The sequence below is a fragment of the Dermacentor andersoni genome, chromosome 5 (assembly GCF_023375885.2).
Source record: "Dermacentor andersoni chromosome 5, qqDerAnde1_hic_scaffold, whole genome shotgun sequence".
Lineage (NCBI taxonomy): Eukaryota > Metazoa > Arthropoda > Arachnida > Ixodida > Ixodidae > Dermacentor > Dermacentor andersoni.
In genome coordinates this window covers 66741033-66761863 of record NC_092818.1, presented here as the reverse complement: position 1 = coordinate 66761863, position 20831 = coordinate 66741033, and the positions used below count along the sequence as shown (strand labels likewise).

The 20831-nt window shown below is 48.3% G+C and overlaps 1 protein-coding gene across 2 annotated transcripts in view; it reads left to right on the top strand.

Annotated features, from left to right (window-relative positions):
- LOC126530741 (brain-specific serine protease 4-like) overlaps positions 1-20831 on the top strand; it is a 111310-nt gene that overhangs the window by 68501 nt on the left and 21978 nt on the right. Inside the window, exons 1-5 of one of the 2 annotated variants that reach the window (XM_050178028.3) lie at positions 3237-4884; positions 7893-8025; positions 10845-11091; positions 13461-13894; positions 18025-18187. In XM_050178028.3, the coding sequence (XP_050033985.2) occupies positions 7923-8025; positions 10845-11091; positions 13461-13894; positions 18025-18187 (947 nt within the window). In that variant the 5' untranslated portion in view covers positions 3237-4884; positions 7893-7922. Of the gene's footprint in view, positions 1-3236; positions 4885-7892; positions 8026-10844; positions 11092-13460; positions 13895-18024; positions 18188-20831 lie in introns of those variants that run through there. The other variant, XM_072288197.1, reaches the window with a different exon arrangement.

Genomic DNA, 20831 nt, shown 5'->3' with positions numbered 1-20831 from the left:
TCTCTTAACGTTACGCCTAACATTTTTCGTTCCATGGCTCTTAGCGTCGCTCACAACTTGTCCTCGAGCTTCTTTCTTAACCTCGGAGTTTCTGCCCCATATGTTAGCACCGGTAGGATGCAATGATGATACATTTTTCTTTTCAACGACAGTGGTAAGCTCCCAGTCAGAATTTTGTAATGCCTGCTGTATGCACTCCAGCACATTTTTATTCTTCAGTAAATTTCGTTCGAATGATCAGGGTCCCCTGTGAGTAATTGACCTAGATAAATGGATTCCTCTACAAACTGTAGAGGCTCACTCGCGATCCTGAATTCTTGTTCTCTTGCCAGGCGATGAAACATTATCTTTGTCTTGCGGATACAATCTTCAACCCCACTTTCACACTTTCTCGATTAATGTCATTCATCATTTGCTGCAATTCATTTCCAGTGTCGCTGAACAGGGCAAGGTCATCTGCTAATCGAACGTTGCTGAGAGATTTGCAGTTTATCCTCACTCCTTAAGCTTCCCAGTCTAATAGCTTGAATATTTCTTCTAAGCATGCAGTGAATAGCATTCGAGAGAGATTGTGTCTCCGTGGCTGACCCCTTTCTTGAGAAGTAACCTTCTGCCTTTCTTGTGGAGAACCAAAGTAGCTGCGGAATTTATAGATATTCCCCAAGATACGCACGCATTCCTCCTGTACTCCTTCATTACTCAATGTTTCTATGACTGCTGGTATCTCTACTGAATCACCTCTTCATAATTTATGAAAGACATATAGAGAGGTTGAGTGTACTCCGCAGATTTCTCGAAGCCTGAATATCTCTTCCTTAAAGAAATTAGGATATTTCTAGGCGGAAGTTGGAATAAGCTAGCGCAATACAGAGCTAATTGGTGATCGGATGGAGAGGCCTTCCTACTGCAGCAGACATAAAAATAGGCTGCAGCAGCCGCTGCGGCTGACAATACGAGAAAAACTGCACGCGTGGGGGATCTTGTGCGTTGCACTCCTGTCTTGCATTTAGTCTGTTTGCGCTGTTGAGCACTCACCATAAGATATAACCAAACAAACCCACCCACAAGCTACAGGCTGCACGCTAAACAATAAGAATCGTGGCCTAGCTGTATGAACAGTTCATTTGTATCGGGCCGGTAGCGTTCCGTTTGCTTTAGGCTGTCAGAAACGTTTTGGCCGTCCATAGTAAGCTGAAACAAAACAGAGCAGCATATTATGCAAGGGACCATAAGTTTCCTGCCGTTAAATCCCAAATTCATGTATCGTCAAAATGAGACAATGAAAATTTCGCGAAGCACACAGTGCAACAAATCAAAAGCTTTGTGACAAACATGAAAACGGAAGCTCGACCGTGAGCTCGTGAAGTCTCTTATTTGACCAGTAGACCATGAAAGAGCGCTTTTCGAAGCTGCATGCAAAGTAAATATACAAAAAAAATATAGAATTCTCGGTGCAACAAAGATGCGGAGTGAAACGGAGAGTATACATGGGAGTGACATTTATTTTTTGGGCAGGCAGAGCGAGGAACTGCTCGCAAAGTTCTCGCAAATAGAGAGGAGAAATCGTGCCTAAGGAGTCCCTCTTGTAGTCAGGCGTCGAAACAGGAGAGAAAAGCGCAAAAGAAAAAAGTGTAATTTTGTTCAAACACAAGGCGCGAAGTGAAGGAGGGTCGTTTGTTCCGCTTGAAAGAAAGTCTGACGCAGTCGCGTGCGCGGGGCAGAGGAAGCTTCGAAGCGATAATACTACACAGCGTGCTCCATTACCGGGGCCAGAAATTTGCAACAGACCTGCACCAGTGCCGGTAGCCTAAATTGATGTTCGTTCTGCAACAAGTGGTCACCTGCTGTGATAGTCAGCGGTGACAGTGACCGGCTGTGATTGTGCGTATGTGCCTCTCTCTCTCTCTCTCTCCTACTTTCTTATCTCTCTACCTCTCCCTCACTCGGTCCGCAGCGTAGAGTAGCAAACCGGATTTTCACTTCTGGCTAACCTCCATGCCTTTCACCTTTCCCCTGTCTTTCGCTCTTGCTCCAAGGCAGAAACTTACCGAAATTGCGGAATATGCGCGTGTACTGCAAACCCATTTCACTATTTCTTAGTTGCATGCAACTTCCGCGAGAAGACAAATTTTCTTTTTCATTGTTGCCATTCATGAAAACACGCTGCTGTGATTCACTAGCTGTGGCGTGCTGCTGCAAAACACGAGGTCGCAGGTTCGATGCCCGGTAGATGCAGCCGTATTATCATAAATGGAGATGCAAAAGGTTGGTATACCAAGTTTTCGGTGAGCACTTAAATGAGTTATGCGGCCAAACTTATTAAGGAAGTGTCCACTATGGCGCCTTTGATTAACTCTCGGTCGCTCTTCAACGTTAAACACTACCAATCAAGCGAACAGCGTTACACAGATAGTCGTCCATTCACGTACGGCCGTATTCAAATTGCATTAATTTGGCAGCCAGCATGCCTGCCGGCCTGATTATGCAGATAACGAGTACAGATAGCCTGCACAGCAGAAGTGAACCATCTAGAACTATCATAGACTGGTTCTTATCAATATAGAAATAATGCAGACGGTGTGTAAATAAATGTGTTTGGTCTTTTATGGTTCACCTGCTTGCAAGATGAATTTTGCTGGAAGTATTCTTGTCGTAGTCGTCAGAAAGCCTAACTCTATATCTCGGTAGACAGTTTAAAACATTATATAAGCTCCAGAGTAATGCCGTTATAAAAGCTTAGTGGACAGTAGAAACTTCACTCCTGTTGAGACGAATACTCTTGAGTGCATTGCGATGACTGCGCTCGCTCTAAGATTATGTATATTGTTTGAAGAGGCATCGTATACTGAACATACAAAGCGAGCAAACACGTTGAGCGTTTCTTTCTCGTTTACTAAGGTAGTGCAGTTATATATAATGATCGACTTCGGTTAATTTGACCTATCGCTTCATTCTAACGCACTCGAAAGTCCCGAGGCGAAACCGTTTATTGCTATAGAGCAAAACTCGCCAATTTGGATCCCGATAGTGCGTCGTTTCGCGTGATTTGACCCCTCCCCCTGTTTTACTCCAGTAACTGTCGATCCAGTAAAACTGGATCGACAGTTATGGCTGCAACCTGTCATGTAGTGAAGATAACGACATTCGCTGCGCCCTAGGCGATGTCTCTTTTGAAGGTTATGTCCCTGCCAACGGAATTTGAGGTACGTTGGCTAGTTACGAACGACGACGTACTTTTGATACTGTATTTTAAAGAGTGGGTTGGTAACGACAGACTATTTCAAGCAAAGAAAATGATTGATTGAATTCGTTCCTTTTGCTACCGCCTTCTTAATTCGAGATTTCGGATAATTCGACCAACACTTGAGTTCCCGCAAACGTTGAATTAACGGGAGTCGACCGTACATTGCATGGTTATATTTGGTAAACATACGAATGTAGCAAATCATCTATAGGGTGAACGTATTCCACTTTATAACAGGTAACATAAGAAATATATAATCGATTGTGCTCGCACTCACCGACGCCTTCATAAACCCACCTTCATGAGCGGTCAACCTTCCGCAAACTAAAACAGTTCATAGCATTAGAGGATTTTTTTTTTTCAAAAGGAAAGGTACGTGGATATATAGGTCTGCCGAAGGGGCTTGTCTTTGGTCTGCTACTCAACGACTGGGAAAGAGATTCTTGGATAGAGGGAAAGAGAGGTTGGGGAAATGGCGTGAGCACGCAAAATTAAAGTGAGTGCTAGTAGTCAGCCGAGCACACGTTATAAACACGGTGTACAGTTTTTACACCTGCACGCCGCGCGCTGTCTTCAGCTTATTAGGAACTGCTACAAAAGTCATAGCAGACCTTTTGTCGATACACTAATATGTCCTACATTCAATGTACACTGATCTCGTACATAAGCACATTACAGATGTTATACCGCGTACCACAATCGAGTAAGCGCGAGAGAAAGAGAGACACTGAGACAAAAATAGAAATGGTGTAATGAAAAACGAAGGAGTCAGCCCACCTATGTGCAGGGCTTGCTACTTCAGATGGAGTTATTCAAGCAATATGAATAGAAAAAAAAAGAAAAAGCCGGTTGCACAAAGAAATAAATCAAACACAGATGACACAACATCCAAGAATGTCTGTAAGTCTTGAGTGACGTAAGCATTGCAGCCGCGCTTTCGTGGCTTGTATTGCATCCCCACTTCTAGGGCTGTAGCAAATCACTGGCATTAGCCATCGTGTATCAAGGTAAGCCCCTGCTGCTAACGCTCGTGGTGCACGAGTTACAAGTAAGCAATAGGCATGTGTTGCACACGTAACATGAAAGCCACGTTCACTCGCTTTTAAGCAGCGGCGAGTGCTTGAATGACAGCCGATCCTGGCAACCATGTTTACTATCATATTGATTGCTAATAAACACTAGGACAGGGGAAGCGAACACAAAACGACGGCAGTAACTTTCCCTTGATTTATTCACGGCAACTCGTGGCAATATATAGACAGATATAATATGCGCAGAAACAAGACCACTCACCAGCGTGGCGGGGCAACCCCTTATCAAAAAAAAAAGATCTATGATGCGCAGTAAGCACCACCTAGACCAAACTGAAGTTCTGAAACGTTTACTCACACCTGCGCGCGTCGGAGCAGTTACAAGTTGGCGCAGGCAAGTGCGAGAAATCAAGATTACTGGACACGTGATGTCGGACGAGCCGGTCGAGAAATTGACGCATTGACGCACTTGCTTTAGTATAGTGGCGGTAGCCTGTAGGTGCAACGATGTCGGTGCGGTGAGGAGGCTAACGAGGCTTCTTTCCTTTTTTGGGGGGTGGCGCAACGTGGAACGAATGCCCGGCACGATTCCGTTTACCAGCGCTCAAGGTAAGGCTATTTAATGCCTTGGTGGGCCGCCCAACAGTGCGCTAAGACGCTATGGTGCTTGCTTTATAATTGCCGGCGGCGAAGTGTGTCAAGCGCAAGCGAGTAAAGGGCTTCGGGCTCGAGCAGTTCGGGCGCTATGGAGAGAATCGTATACGTGATCTTCGTGTTCCTCTGTTTCGTACCTTCCCCGAGCGCATTCTTCATGTACTTTTGCGAGAAGTGATTCGAACGCGTACAGCGTCGCATCTTGCACGTAGAAGCTTGCGCGTTTTTCGCAGCGTACGCCCGTCTGTGGACATTATAGCATTTAGATAAGTGGAACACCCGTCTCCGCGTATTAGAACATGCTGTGAAACTTTTTATGTGAATGAAGTGTGCTTGGTAACGTCGAATTCCAAGCGTCGATGCGAAAGCGTTCCAAGGGAGCGCGCAACTACCGTATTTCTGGCACTTACGACTGCATCCCCTACCCGCCCCCAACCCCCGCCTTTTTTCTTTCTTGTATTCGTAGGACCTTGAATTATAAGGTTGGAAATTGAAGGATGCTCTCTAATATTCTGTAGGTAACTTAGTTCTGACAAGTTACCTATAAGAGCGGCGGCCTCTAATCATGACACGAATGCCGCACATCGTTCCAACTTTGCTTCTGAAGGCATATGCCAGCCTGCGAGCCACGTAACGCAAAACCTTTATTCACGTGAAAAGTAAAAAAAAAGGTAAGCTGACGGAGGGAGGTTGTTTTCATTTACACACGTTCATGCTACCCGCAGCTACTTAAGCTAGATGTCGCATGACGGAACCGACTCGATGATTCATTCGGTGAAATAGACGTGAGTGCTTCTGCAGCCCCGAATAAGCGCCCAGGGTTCCTGGTCATAGGAGTCGCGTGTTAACTCGGGTGGTGTGGCGTTATGCTGCCGAGTACGACGTCGCGGCTCCAACTCTCCGTCTGTCGGCCACATCACGTTTGGGGTGGAATCCAGAGCACTTTTGTACGCCCTTGCAATTGTTTAACCTCACCACGCGAGTGTGGAACACACGGCATGTCAGCGCCTTGAAACGGCAAGTTGGACATCTTTTACCCGAAGTCATTTATGCGGTGCCGGACAGGTATTATACTGCTGCATACAGATTGAGTCGGCAATTTACTACTCGGTGCGAATCAATCCACCTTATTACGTGTTATAAAAAAATTGGTTCGCCTACCCCCGAAGCGTGTCAAGCAATTCCCTGCCTTATACATATTACCTCTATCGATGTTGTAAGCCTTATCCGTTTGTTTATTCTACTCGCATTTAGCACCGCGTAAGTGGCTGAGTCCAGTATCAGCCTTAATTAGAATTCGAGGGGGAGGGGAGGGCACTTCGGGAGCACCTGTAATGTTTCAGCGCAGAGACTAATGAGCGACTCTGCGACGATGGTGAAAGTAATGAGCCGGTCCCGGTCCCCACGCCGGCCTTTGTTCTACACCGGCATGATGGAAGAGGTGCCCGTAGCCCATCCGACAGCCGGGGCCGTTTCATTTGTCTCGCCGTCTCGTTAATCGCGGCCCGTTCGGTGTGGCTTCTTGATAAAGGAACGGCGCCAAGCACGCGTCAGGACGTCCACTTCCTCATCTGCATGAACGGCGCGTGCGGTCGGGCCCGCGTTGATCGCTGCGACAAAAATACGTGCGCAGATGTAGAGGGAGGGAGGGTGGGGTGAGGTGTAGCTCAAATATTTATCGCGCCCTGCCAAGCATAGCGCACGCCTGTCGAACACGCACGCAACACTGTCGAACGCGGTGGAGAAGGAAGTGTACCACTGCCACCAGCGCTCGCGGGCTCCGAGAAGAGCGTTTCGGAGGAACGTTCCGAGTTCGGGATTCAACCGCGCTCTTCAGGAAGACCGGCGCGCCGGTGGCTCGGAAGTTAACCTTGTCTAAAAACGGCATCACGAGCTCAACCTTCGCGACCTTCTTTCCAGGCAGCGCTATAGGAAAGCCCTCTGCGATGAGTTAAAGCAGGCTTTCCCGACCGATGACGCCGCGTTCCCGATCCGATGCCTCGATCGGGTGGGAGGGGGTTCCGTGTCCGCCTGTACAGAGAAAAACTACCTTATTTCCTCACTTCTTTTCTTTATTTTCGTTTTTTTTAACCGCGCGCAGTCAAACGCATAGGAAATCCTCTTTTCACAACTGCGGAAGACATTGCCAACTTCCATTTCTTCTTTTTTTTTTTCGTCTATGCTCACGGGGTCAGAAGAGGCGCGTCACCGCGCATGATGGGACCGATTCGCGAGTGCGGAACCGATTCCGCCTGTCGTTTCGCGAACATCGCCGCGGTTGTCCGCGCTCGGCTCGGTCAAAACCGGGTTGCGTCGCGTTGGCACTGCCTGCGAGCGGCCGCGCCGCGCTGCCGTACGTGTTCCGCGTGCCCGCCTGAAAGTGACAGTCAACGACCCGGCGTCCGACGCGCGTGCAAACAGTTGCCCCGTGCTCGCAGTCGCATATGCAGAAGCACCCGCCCCTCAACGAGCGTGCCCCCGTCCCGCCGCTGCCGGCGCGTCCTTAGGCGACACAAAACAACCGTTCAACGGTTCACCGGCTATGTGGATCGCGTGCAGCCCCACGGATATGTCTCTATTGAAAGCGACTGCCTTTCAAATTTGCCCCTTTCCTATGGGAGTAATTGGTTGCGTTTAGAGGTTGTCTGGATGGTTGGGATGGAGGACAGCGGCATGAGCTTGCTGCCTGCCTCGCTGCGCGCGAGGCGAGAACGATGAAAAACGAAATGAGAGGAAGCTGGGCGCACGCTTGGATGGAGCGCGCGGGTGGTGTGGTGTCCGCATCGTGGGTGGCATGGATGTCCGCGTACGGGGGTGCGTACTGTCGCGTGTCGTCGCTGCTGCCTGTGGCGGCGGCAGAGGATTGATACGCGATGACAGCGGAGTCGCCGTGTCCGCCGCGAGCGTGTCGCTGCTGCTGCTGCTGTTGTTGTCGCCGCTGCCGCTCATGACGATCGTCGCAGGACTGCTGTCGCCCGGCAACTGGTTGCACGATGAACCTCCGAGCATTATGCCTGACCACGATTGTCCACGCTGCCTCCCTAGCCCGGGGTTACACCATCAACATCACCATCAACGCAGTTGACAGCACGCCACGTGAGTAAAAGTTGCGTTGACTAGCTGCTAAGCGATTAAAGCGTCGTATTTGCATAGTATTGGGACCGAACTATCTATAGAAAGCGAGAGTCATTCACGTTTTTCTCCTCAACGCCATGTCTTGTCGATACTAACCCTCTAAGACTCATTTTTCTTGGTTGTACCTAGTAGCAGGGCTCTGCCTCTTTCAAATGACGTTATCCTATGCTTTCGTCTGATAACCAGGGTCAAATTCACTGCCAGCAATAATCGGGGAAACTTGGGCGAGATCGTGGCATTTAATATTTGACAAGCAGCTAGGCTTAAAAGATGGGGACGAATAACAGAATCACACGGCAAGCACTGTGTTGTGATCCTCTTTTCTTCATCCTAGTCTTCTTAGCGCTGCTGCCTGTCAAATATGCTCTTCCACTACTAGCTTCTAGCAATCTTTCAATGGCCGGACATGCTCGGGAGTGTACAATAACGCACTGATCACTCCACTGCGTGATACGGTATTCCTTACCAAATCTTCAGCATAAACACCACCTCTCCATCAACAAGCCCCCTACCCGAGATCAAATCCGCCAGCTTCCCAATCTGTTATCACAGTACTCTAACGTGTCATCCATACCCACAGGTCATGTTGGCTCAGTTTTAATACCGTATACCGAAGCAGTCCTCGATAGTCACTTTTCTGAAGTTGGGTACCATGCGCTCCGGCGGCAGTTTTTGTTAGTTTTGGCGAAATCTTACCCACGGATAGTTCATTATCATCAGCAGCAGCTTATTTCAATATCCAGTAGGTGACGAACGCTCCTCCCTGCGGTCTCCAATTAGCCCTGTCCTGCGCCAACCGATTCCAACTTTCCTCAGCGAATTTCCTAATTCTATCGGCACACCTAGTTTTCTGCCGTCCTCGACTGCACTTCCCTTCTCTTGGCACCCATTCTGTAACACTAATGGTCCCCCGTTTATCTATCCTAAGCTTTACATGGCCTGCCCAGCTCCATTTATCTCTGCTAATGTGACTAGGAAAATCTGCTATCCCCGTTTGCTGATACACACCGCTCTTTTCCCGTCTCAACTTTACGCCTAACATTCTTCGTCCCATCGTTCTTTGCGCGGTCCTTAACTTGTTCTCAAGCTTCTCGCCAACCTTCAAGTTTCAGCCCCATATGTTAGCACCGGTAGAATGCATCGATTGTACACCTTTCATTTCAATGATAATCGTAAGCTTCCAGTCAGGATCTGAAAATGTCTGCCGTATGCACTTCAACCAATTTTTATTCTTATGTGAATTTCCTTCTCGTGATCAGGATCCCCTGTGAGTAATTGACCTATGTAAACGTACTCCTTCAGACTCTAGAGGCTGTCTGGCGATCCTGAACACTTGTTCCCTTGCCCGGCTATTGATCATTATCTTTGTCTTCTGCATATTAATCTTCAACCCCACTCTTACAATCTCCCTATTTAGGCCCTCAATCATATGTAGTAACTCGTCCCCAGTATTGCTGAATAGGATAATGTCATCTGCAAATCGAAGGTTGTTGAGATATTCGCCATTGATCCTCACTCCTAAGCCTTCCCAGCTTAATAGCTTGAGTACTTCCAAGCACGCAGTGAATAGCATTGCAAAGATTGTCTCTTTGTCTGACCCCTTTCTTTATAGGTATGTTCCTACTTTTCGTGTGTAATTAAGGTAGCTGTGGAATTTCTTCAGATATTTTCCAAGATATTTACGTAAGCGCCCTGTACTCACGTAATGCCTCTGACTAATCGTATTTATACTGAATCAAATGTCTTTTTGTAATATATGAAAGCCACGTAGAGAGGCTGATTGTACTCCGCTGATTTCTCGATTACCTGATTGATAACATGGATGTGATGCATTGTAGAGTGTCCTTCCTGAAGCCATCCTGTTCTCTTGGTTGACGGAAGTCAAGCGTTGTCCTTATCCTATTGGAAATTATCTTCCTTAATATTTTTTACAATACTGAAAGTAAGCTAATCAGCCTAGAATTTTTCATTTCTTTAACATCTCCTGTCTTATTGATTACTATGCTGGCGCTCTTCTAGTCCTCTGAAAGCTTTGCTGTTGTGAGACATTGCGTATAAAGGGCGGCAAGCTTTTTAAGCATGATATCTCCTCCATCTCTGATTAAATCGACTGTTATTTCATCTGCTCCTGACGCTTTTCCCCGGTTCATGTCCTGCAAGGCCCTTCTAACTTCATCGCTAGTTATAGGAGCCTCTGTACCCTGTACATTACTACTTCGAATGGCAGTGGCGTGGCTGCTATGGCTACAGTACAGGTCAGTATTGAAATCTATCCCTTCTTTTACTATACCTTGGAAATAACTGATATTATCCTGCTTATCTTTCAGTGCATATATCTTCGCTTGTCCCATTAGCTTTCTGCTCACTGATTTCATGCTGCGTCCATTTTTCACCGCTTCCTCTCTTTCTCACGTTATTATCTTAATAAGAACGAGTACAATGCAGTTGAGGACAAAAAGCAAGCTTCGGAAATTTGCGCGCTCTCCTGCGCAGAAAGCTCCTAAGTACCTTAAAATACAGAGGAACAAGTTGCGTCAAGATGACTACTATCGGCAGCGCGGTTTGGAAGTGAAATTAAAAGGTGAACGTGCGGCTTTCATTTTGCTAAGTGTGCATGCATTATTGACCAAAAAAAAAAAAATACGAAGGTCAAATGTGGTTGAAATCTGTGGGCGTAGATTGGTTTGCTGTTTCGCTATATGGGGCCAGGCGTATATTTCTGGCGTACACAGTTGACGCTCGTCCTACGCCGCCGTTTTTGTTTGTCTCCCCCTTTCCAGGGTACGTAAACTCTTATTACTCAGCGCCATTCGCCTATCGCCCCATGCACCCCATCTGGCGGCCAAAGCCTCCAACGCGGCCATACTACCACCATCGATCGTACCATCGGCCCCGAGCCCCTTACTATTACAATTCGTACCGGCCTCGGCCAAAGACTCGTTACTACTACAAGCCTCGTTACCCTCAGCCACCTCTTCGGACGATACCTCGGCCCCCTCGGAGACCGTATGGACCACCAGCGTACAGGTAAGGTTACTAAGCGCGCTGCAGGATGAGTTCGTGCATTTTCTTGTTATTCAAAAATGAAAACGTACTAACGGGTATGAGCAAAGTATAGGTATTCTCGCAGTACATCGTTTCTGAGATTACGGTCGGCCACAAGAATTCGTGCGACACTGAATTTGCGAAAAGATGTAGCCTCTGGAAACCTCAAGACACGGTCTCGAATTAATACTTTCAATCAACGGTACTCCTTGCGACCCACCCAGTGATCCATTAAATTATAAGCGCCACGCCTCAACCAAGCAGCTCAGATTTGTCGTGCAACCAGTGTCCCGCGCACTTTGTGGCCGAATGTGCGTATACTCCGTTGTCTTGTATTGGAGCGAAGGCGTGTCAAACAATCAGTTACGAGAACGGGCTACATGTTCAAACAGAAGGCAAGAGAATCCACCCATTTTGTGCTACAAATCTTTCTGTGAAGCTTTCGTTGATTTCTCATTTTGAACAGTTACCTGTTTTCTTCAATGCATCGTTTTTGTTCGCTTGAACAGCTGTGCCCCCATTCAAGCAACGCTAAGTTCTAAGCATGTCTGTGCATTAACTACGTAATGAAATGTGGAAAAGCCGATGAAGAAAGTTGCCGACCATCCGAATATAAACCTATGCATCAGTCAATAATGGGGACGACGTCACACGGTGTCCAGAGGACAGTCAAGCAGCCCTTATACTTCTCCTTTTCCGTTGGCTGATGCTTCCCGCGTACCTTACGCTGTAGTGCGCGTACTTGGTGTGCTAGAGCCTAGGGAGCCCCTGTATAGTGTGTACTGCCTCGAAACCGCGAAATTGTTATCGATCATAACTCATGTTTGTTCAGCTTGGCGTCGTAAGCGAGAGGGTCCCTCGAGCTTTGGAGTTCAAAATAGAAGTTCAGAAGAGAGGCCACAAACGTCTTGGGGGCCCCTATGGTAATACCGTCTTCACCATTGAGCATGCGCCAGGCGCGTAAGGCAGTTGGGGTTAGCGTTGGACGCGCTATTTCTCAGATATAGCGCGCAACCCCAAACGTGCCCCAAAGCTTTGTGTCAATAAACATGGCGGCACCCATCGAAGCGACGGCTACCACCTTATAACAACTTGAATTCGATTCTTTGTAACTCGTGAAGCTTCTATGCTACAAGTGGGGATTTAGGCTAGCTATCGCTTTGTCTCAACTGTTAATGTCATTCTCATCTGTCAATGTCTCGTCAATGACAGATGGATCGATGAAACACCGCAACTAGTACTAATACTATCATGCTTTGCAATTTAAGGTTCCTCTAACGTTGTATAAATTGGAATATTCGCGGAATCTCCTTTGGTTAGGCCCTGTAAACCATGCTAAAAGAAGCATGAAATTTTCAGTAGTGATACTCCTGGAATATAGTGTGAGACATTTAAACCGTAAGCCGAGACATTAAATGGGCGACATCATTTAAATTACGCAGCCACCGGTTTTTTGCCAGCATTCGTAGTTAAATAGCACTATTGCACATGCTGTAACTGTGGAATTGGTTTTTTTTTCGCTGTTTTTTCTATTGTTTTCTCACTTATGTACAGTGACGTGCGCCAGTTGATAATCGCACGAATGTAATAACTCCTTGTTTTTGTCGTAGACTTGTTTTCACGATCTTCGATATTTCACGCTGTTCAGCTAGCCACGACTTGCCCAGTTCTATTCCGTCAAATATTCTCCGCGGCAGCTTAGTAGATATGGCATTGCACTGCAGAGCTTGAGATCATAGATGCAGTTTCGGACACAGCGGCCGCGTTTCATTGGAGACGACTCTTTATTGCACACCAGTATGAACGGGTCTCCCCACTTCGAGTTTCTTTTAACACACTAGAGGAAAGAGTTTATCAAGCGGGCGACATGCAGTAAACGCTCGTTTACTGAGATTTAGTTGCACGTTGAAGAACCACAGGTGGTGAAAGTTAACCCCGAGTCCCCTGCTACGGTGTGCCCCATAACCATATCGTGATGAAGCACGAAAACTCCTAAAGTCTCGTATTTTTCTGTTCGTTCAAATATCAAAGCACGATAGCATCGTTACACACACGCGAAGATAAACAAATAAACGTAAACGAATGTCCCGGACTTCCATCGTTAGCAAGGTTCTTCCTTGGAATGCGTTTGGAAGCTACAAACTACTCAGTAGGGCTGCAATGCGTTCCTCGGCAACGCGCGAAACACCCACGATGCGCCTTCGCATGCCCACATGGCCGCTTCCGCGCGCCACCACTTCCGCGAAGTCCGTCCCGTGCGCGCGTGATTGAGGTCTGGCGGCTTGCGAAGTCCAGCGCTGCGTGTTGTGTTTGGCGAGCACGCACTCACGACACTCGGTCGACTTCCGCAGGCCACCGTACGAGACGGCGCCCTTCGTGGCGAAGCCCGTTCAGCACCTGGAAGCTGCGGCGCAGCTGAGGCCCCCCGCGGCGTCAGCGCCGTCTTCCGCGAGGCCCCTGGTGGAGACCGGCGACGTGACCGAGGTGAGCGGCGCGGAGGCGGCGGCGGCCCCGAAGCCCTCTTCGTCGGCGGCGGCCTACCAGCCGGCGGCGTCGTCGGGCGGCCTCACCAAGTTCCTTCGGCGGCCTCCCTTCGCACGCCCGGGAAGGACGGGCAGCGGCTCGGACGCCTGCTTCGGCGGCTCCCGGTGCACGTTCTTCCTGCACTGCTGGATGGCCGGCGGGTCGCTGGGCTCCTCGTGCGGTCCGCTCCTCTCGTGCTGCATCACGCCCTCGGACGCGGTGATTAAGCCGCGCTACTACGGACCCGTCAAGAACGACCCCTGTAAGCAGGCTCGGGCTTTGTCGACGTTCAGTCTATCTGACTAACTTTAGCGCAGTACGAAGACTTCTGCGAGCTTTATAGTTACACTTGTCCTTGCGTGAATTCAACCCTACACCATCCACAGCAGCTCAGCGGCTGTTGCTTTAATCTGCTAAGCAAAAGGTCGCGGTTTTAATCCATGGATTCAAGCTGAGCGCCTTCCGAAGGAGGCGGAATTGGAAAGCGCTCGCATACTGCGCCTTAAGTGTACGGGAACTGACAAAACACCTGATCTGCGAGCGCGTGCCAAGCTGCATTCTTGCGCCCTTTAACGAAGCAAGTGCCTTCTGTCAAGACGTGGCACTGCGCATGCGCGTCTTTTGATGCTCGTGCGCATGTGCCTACGCCCATTTCTTGCCAGCGTGGGGTTGGAATCGCGGTGATTGCACAATATTAAGCTAGGAGAGTGCTGTCCGTTACGGGCGTCCTGACGTGCAACAACGCACTGCATACTGCCCCTGCTAAAAAGGAGGGCGCCCTCTTAGTGTAACGTTCTGCAATCCGCACGATTCCGACAGCACGCCGACAAGAAATGGCCATAAGGACACGGGTACGAGCATAAAAGGGCGCGCGGGCGCAATGCCATGTCTTGACAGAAGGCACTTGCTTTGTTCAAGGGACACTAAAGGGAAATACTAAGTCGACGTGGACTGTTTAAATATAGTTCCAGAAACCTCGCTGCGCCTTTTTCCTGCCAAAGAAAGACTTAGTTTACGATAAAATTGTATCTCAAGGGCCCGAATACCTTTATCGCATTTCAAATCTCCCACTACCCAACCGGGGAGTGGTGACATTGCATACGCCAGCACCGCTCTTTGCGGCCGTCGGTGAGTAAAATGGCGCACGACAGACGGCAGTACAGTTTTCAGCGCATCCAAACACGCGGCCTCGGAGAAACGGAACCAAGAAAAAGCGGTGAATTCGCCGCTGCAGCTGTTTTTGGTCTAGTGGCGTGGACTGTTCGGGCATCCCACGACCTCGTATGGTCTGGAATTCTCTGCTACTTGCAGTTTCCTGCTAGTTTTGAAAACCAGCGAAAGCAGCGCAACACTACGCGATAACGAAACTACAGGAGCGCGAAGGAACCGGCGGCGCAGGGTCAAGCGAAAACGAAACCTTTCGACAACCCGCGTCGTTGACAAGGGTAATGTCAATGAGTTCGTGTTTCTAAAAATGAAATAGAAGCGGACACATGGCATTTTCTTCTAATGCAATACAATGCTGCTTTTATAAGCGTTGGTTGAGTACAGATTACAGAATTTAAATGAGTGCCTTCGTCATCGGGCAAGTACTTGATTGTCCCGGGGAGAGTCTCTAATCGTGTCCTGCATTTACCTTGATTTCTCGATTACTAAGGCCCTGTTCGAGGTAATATTGACACCTTACATTCTCGAGCTGTAATCTATCCCTTCAGCTTGACTTTCTTTTAGTTTGCCTTTAGTGCCCCTTTAAAGGGAGGAAGAATGCAGTTTGGCATGCGCTCGCAGATCCCGTATTAGTTTGCCCTAGTTGCCTGTACGTTGAGACTCGGCGGCCCAACTGCGGCAACTCTCCGCGATAGTCCAAGTTTTGGACATAAAATCCCATAATTTAATTTTTGCTGAACCCAAACTACCTGCTCATTTTCTAACCTAACGCGATCTACTTCTCTACCTCCCGCGTTTTTTCATTCGTTTTTCTGCACTGGCACCCACTATATTAATCCAATACGTGTGGCCAATCCAGATAGCCTTCCTTCTAATCTTCTTTCTGCGTTCAAAACGTAATTCGTGTTGTGTTTCCGTTTCTTAATTCCCATCAACTTGCTCTCCATTGCTCACTTTGCAGTCCTTGGGTTCATTTGAAGTTTGTGCGTTTCTGCAGTATAACTCTGTTTTTCGATCTCCATGTAAGAGTTGATAACGGGAATGTACTCCGGAAAGTACCTCCTTACTCCCCTGCACCCGTACACTGCGTTTTCCAGCAACGACATAAGCATCTAAACTAACAAATCAGCAGGCATTGCAACCCATTATACCCGCTGTCGTGTTTATAACTTTCTACAGCACTACTAAACATTGTTGCTGGCGCTCTTTGGCCGTTGTAGCCCTTGCGCCATAAAACACTAATTAATAGTAATAATAAACTAACAATTCAGGATGGCGCTTATCTGTTAGAATATTTTAGAAAGAGGCAATGAAACGTGATTGTCAGCGAGGAGATAGTCCCGATAAAACTGCTGCTCAGAACATTCTTTGGAAAACGTTCGGAACATAGGTAACAAATGTTGAGTTGCTCACCGCAATAAGTGACATGTGATGGCGTATAGTAAGGTGTTCAGTATTGACTGTGCGCCATTTCTGGTGAAGATCGTTACAACACATATGCCCGAATAGTAGTACCACGTCATTCCTTGCGTGTGCGAACCAGCGGGACACATAAAAGCAAACGCGAACGTTCCTGTATTCCATGTGTATTGGCTGCACGATAAAGAACCCCCAGGTGGTCGAAATAACTCGGGAGCCTCCCCCCCATTACGACGTGCCTCATAATCGGACCAATGGTTCTGGTACGTAGAATGCCAGAATTTTTTTTAATTGGTTCTCTTTCTTGCATACATTTACCGTCCTCGTGCGTCGATCTGCAGAGAAATCTCGCCTCCCAAATCGCTCACTGCTACAGTTCATAACACCGAAGTGCATTGCTGCTGGTTAACTTATTTTGCTACGTGAATATTCTTGATCACTTCAATGAGCTATGGTGCTCCAATGAGCACGTGCCTTCCTGAAAACCTGAGCTCTACAAAAAAGAAACTTGGAGCGAAGCAAAAGAATAAGAAAACACAACAGATCGTCGTTTGCAGCGCTGATTTTCGTTACTGCAATGCAATGCCAACCAATCAACTCGCCTATCCTTCCATAGTTAAGCATTATGCTTGGTTCACCTCCACGCGCAAAGCCTGACGCGTGTATTTTGTGAAACGTAAACCGAGGCCAGCGTTTATGGACGGAGTTGAAATAGCGACCACTATTGAGGAATCGCGGTACAAGCTTATAACACGCGAAAATTTTCTTATAAAAGGACAGTTTCGGTACCAAGTACTCACAAAAAAATATACGGTAAGTATTGAGTTTAAGGCATCGCAAAACAGGTCATGAGCCTCAATAACTGCACATAACATTACCGAGCACTAAGCAATGTAGTTAGGCCACAAAGATGGCCGCTGGTTGGCGCGATGTTGCACGGACTCCGGGAGTGACCCTGGGGCATGGTCCTTGACTAGTACTCTATCCTTGACAGCTGTGGGTGATGGCTTCGCGTTGTTGGGTTCAGGAGGCGTTGGGTGTCTTCGCCACGCACTCTTTCCCCACGAGGAGAGGTGTGTGGGAAGGGAAGCAAAAAGAGAAACAGCACGCTTGCTCCCGCGAACACCTTGCATCGTTAATTGTGGCGTTGCCTGTCGTTCTTTGCGTGACAGCGAATTAAAGGATTGCGCATAGTTAGTGCCGCGTGTAGCTTATTAGCCTTGTGGATAGTTACGTAGCGTTGCACATACTCGTACTTGCACTCCCATGCAGTTAAGTGACTTCCACCGGCGCCATCGATGCAAACGGTTCGCAAGTGGCGTGAACAAGAATGCTTCTTTTTCTTGAAGGTATATAATCTGAGAAACAAGTCTTCGCCCACAGAGGAGTCAATATACAACTGACGGAAGTTACCGTCGCGTGACGATGAATCTGCCATCCCTCCTTCCGCACAGTATGCATGTTTCATCTTGGAGTGCTTTCAATTAATTTCACCTGGTGCCGTATCCTCAATTCCTCACTTTCGTAGTCTACCACCTTGAAGGAACAATAATCGGCTGAAGCGAGCCGTAAAGGGTGTGGCACTTTTCGGCTCGCTTCACAATCACAATCAGTGACGCACTTCCCACGTTTCCGCGCCACATAGATGTCGCATGCATCATCGCTTCAGCGGTGGGCGTCACGCTACGCAGTAGTGAGCGCATAGCCTCTAGTATAAAAGAAAGTTGTCGATCTAGAATGCGGCCTCCGTTGTCAACGCGTGGGTTGTGCAGTGTGCTTTCCGCGTCTTACTGCGTCTCCTTGCAGACTGCGGTCGCAGTGGCGGTCGTATCAGCCGTATCGTGGGAGGCAAGGAGGCCGAGTTCGGCCAGTTTCCCTGGCAGGCGTTCATCCAGGTGGCCGGCAGCCGGTGCGGCGGAACGCTCGTCTCCCGGCAGCACGTGGTCACCGCCGGACACTGCGTTGCCAAGTGAGTCGGCACAGCCTTCCTTCTCGCCTCTATTTGAGGCTTCGTTGGATTGTAAAGAAAAAGCGTGACAATGACAAGAACACGTGCGCACAAGGCGTTGGTGCACTTCTCCGCTTCTGAGCCGAGGCTGCCCAGTCGTGAACAAAAACCATAAAGTTGATGCAGACGGCGATTTACTCGTCCATTTCTCATTCAGCATTGCAATATTCTGTTATGGAAATTAATGAGTTAATAGAAATATGGTGCCTGTGTGATAGCATTACTCTCCACTACGATTATTATACAAATAAGGTTTCCATAAAGAAACTGCAGTGTTCTGCACTGAGAAAGGTACTCCAACTCTCTACATGCAGAACTCGACCTTTCAAGATGAGTTACGAGACAAATCATCAGATGTAATGGTTTCCTGGGCCTTCGTCAAGCTGTTCGTACAGCTTTTAGCCCAGGTGTCCATCCAGATACTTGCTCGAAAATAAAATGATTTTGATTTTGATCACTTTGGAACATAATTCAAAGAACAATCGTGCCACCGAAGCGCAAAGCACACGCGTAGTACAGTGAAGGCAGCCCAAAGGGCAAGTCGTGAACTAACGAAGAGTAATATATTTCTAAGTAAATTTTATAGAACAAGGAAGAAATTATTCTTCACAGATGACACCAAACAGGTGTAATCACTACTACAGGACACAAAAGCTACTCGCAGTTAATCCGCATTGACGTTACACTCGTAAAATTGCTCGGCCCTTAGCCATCGATAATAGCCCATTGAAAAGTATTGCACGCGCAGAAACGTATATTTAAATAAAAATGCACAGTAATCGCATACTAGGCACCACATTTGGTATAGTTACGTAAGCGCAACCCATATTCAGCATACGTATTCAGCTGCAATTGTTGTCTAATATGTGTACCATACTCATATTTATATGCCTCGTGTCATGAAGCAGTTTGTTTACTGCCTCTGTGCCTGATTGTCACCAATTTACTTTCAATTGTACACCTTGGTAATTTTGGACCCTATCGAGCCTTTGTGTACACTGTCGTCCACTGCTGTCTGTAGAGTGCGCGGGTGGCCTGTGATAATTTAATGGCATCCACGTTAAACGGAGCGATGATAGTCACTTAGCCTGCTTGATTTTATCAGGTATACTGTACACGTTCTTAATCAGCATTTTTTTTGCATATCTTCATAATCTTTTGTTTTTCATCAAAACTTCTACCTTCCTTCTATCGCTACCTATGCCTGTAACAGATCCGGTCGTAACAATTTCTTGCCTCTGTGTCGAAGTCTGGCCTCGGGGCACGTGGTGTCGGTAAAAGAGTAGGCAGGAGAGGCGCGAGCTCTTCGTTCGAAAAAAAATAATCAGCCAGAAAGGTTAGCCTTGCAAGGAGGTCGCGTCTTAGGTATTTCCTGTCTCTGCGGCATCGGTGACCTCGGACCATGGGCACAGCCGCACCTTCCGACGGCTCCTCGACGACTCAGCTGGGCATCGCTGCTCCTCTTTCTATCCCTGTAGTGCACTACGCTGTCAAGATGCCGTCATGCAGCCAGCATCCTTACAACTGGTTCCTTCAGGTGAAGGCCAGCTTCGAAGCCGCTGACGTAACCTCTCAGCAGACCCACTACGCCAACCTACTAGCTGCCCTACCTGGTGACGTCGCCTTACGACACCCTCAAGGCCGCTATCCTGGAGCGCGCAGTTCTTTCTGAAAGACGATGCCTGCAAGAGCTCCTATCTACCACAGAGCTCGGCGCTCGTCGGCCATCCCAGCTTTTTCGACATATGCAGCATCTACTTAGTCCACAGGCCCCCACCTTCGATGAGGCACTTCTTCAGCACCTGTTCCTCCAGCGCCCCGCACTTGCTGTCGAAATAGTGCTACTAGACGCATCGGACTGTAGCCTTTCTGCTCTGGCGTCTTTGGCCGACAAACTCTGCGACGTGTTATCTCCAAACCTCGTTGTTTCCCCAAGTGACCGTGGCCGAAACCGACAACGCCAAGGTTCGCCCACCTACTTCGCGATCGTTTGCGAATCGGCATATCACGGCCGATTCTTCGGTCCCACAGCGCGGTGGGTTTTCGACCTTTCACAAGGATATTCTTGCACCCTCGGATTTCGTCGCCCCTGCACTTAACGACATGTCCGCCAACCAACGTGCTCGCCGTACGTCTGCCACCGTCGCCTGCTCCCCGCTGCCCTCACGAGCAATCCCCTGGCCAGGTCCCATTCCTATGCTGGTACCATCGACGTTTTATCGTTTCGGCACTGCAGTGCACCCAACCTTGTTCTTGGGCGGGAAACGATCTTCGTGAGCACTAGTGGTGACAAGGTACCCCCGGAAAACTGCAGCCGCCTTTTCTTTGCCTCTGACTCTGACTGGAATTTCTCGTTGACACAGATGCTGAAGTGAGCGTGTTGCCGGCAAGAGCGGAAGACAAACGCTGCACACCCATTCTGCAATTGGAAGCCGTGAATGGTTCGAGCACTTTCCTCTTCCGTAGTAAATTACTCACCCTCACCAGCGGCCTCCGTAGAACTTTCCTGTGGCTGTTCTTTGTTCCTTCTGTTAGCCATGTGCCGACTTCTCCCATTTCGGCCTCCTCGTTGACATGGCCAACAAGAGGATTCTAGATTGCGCTA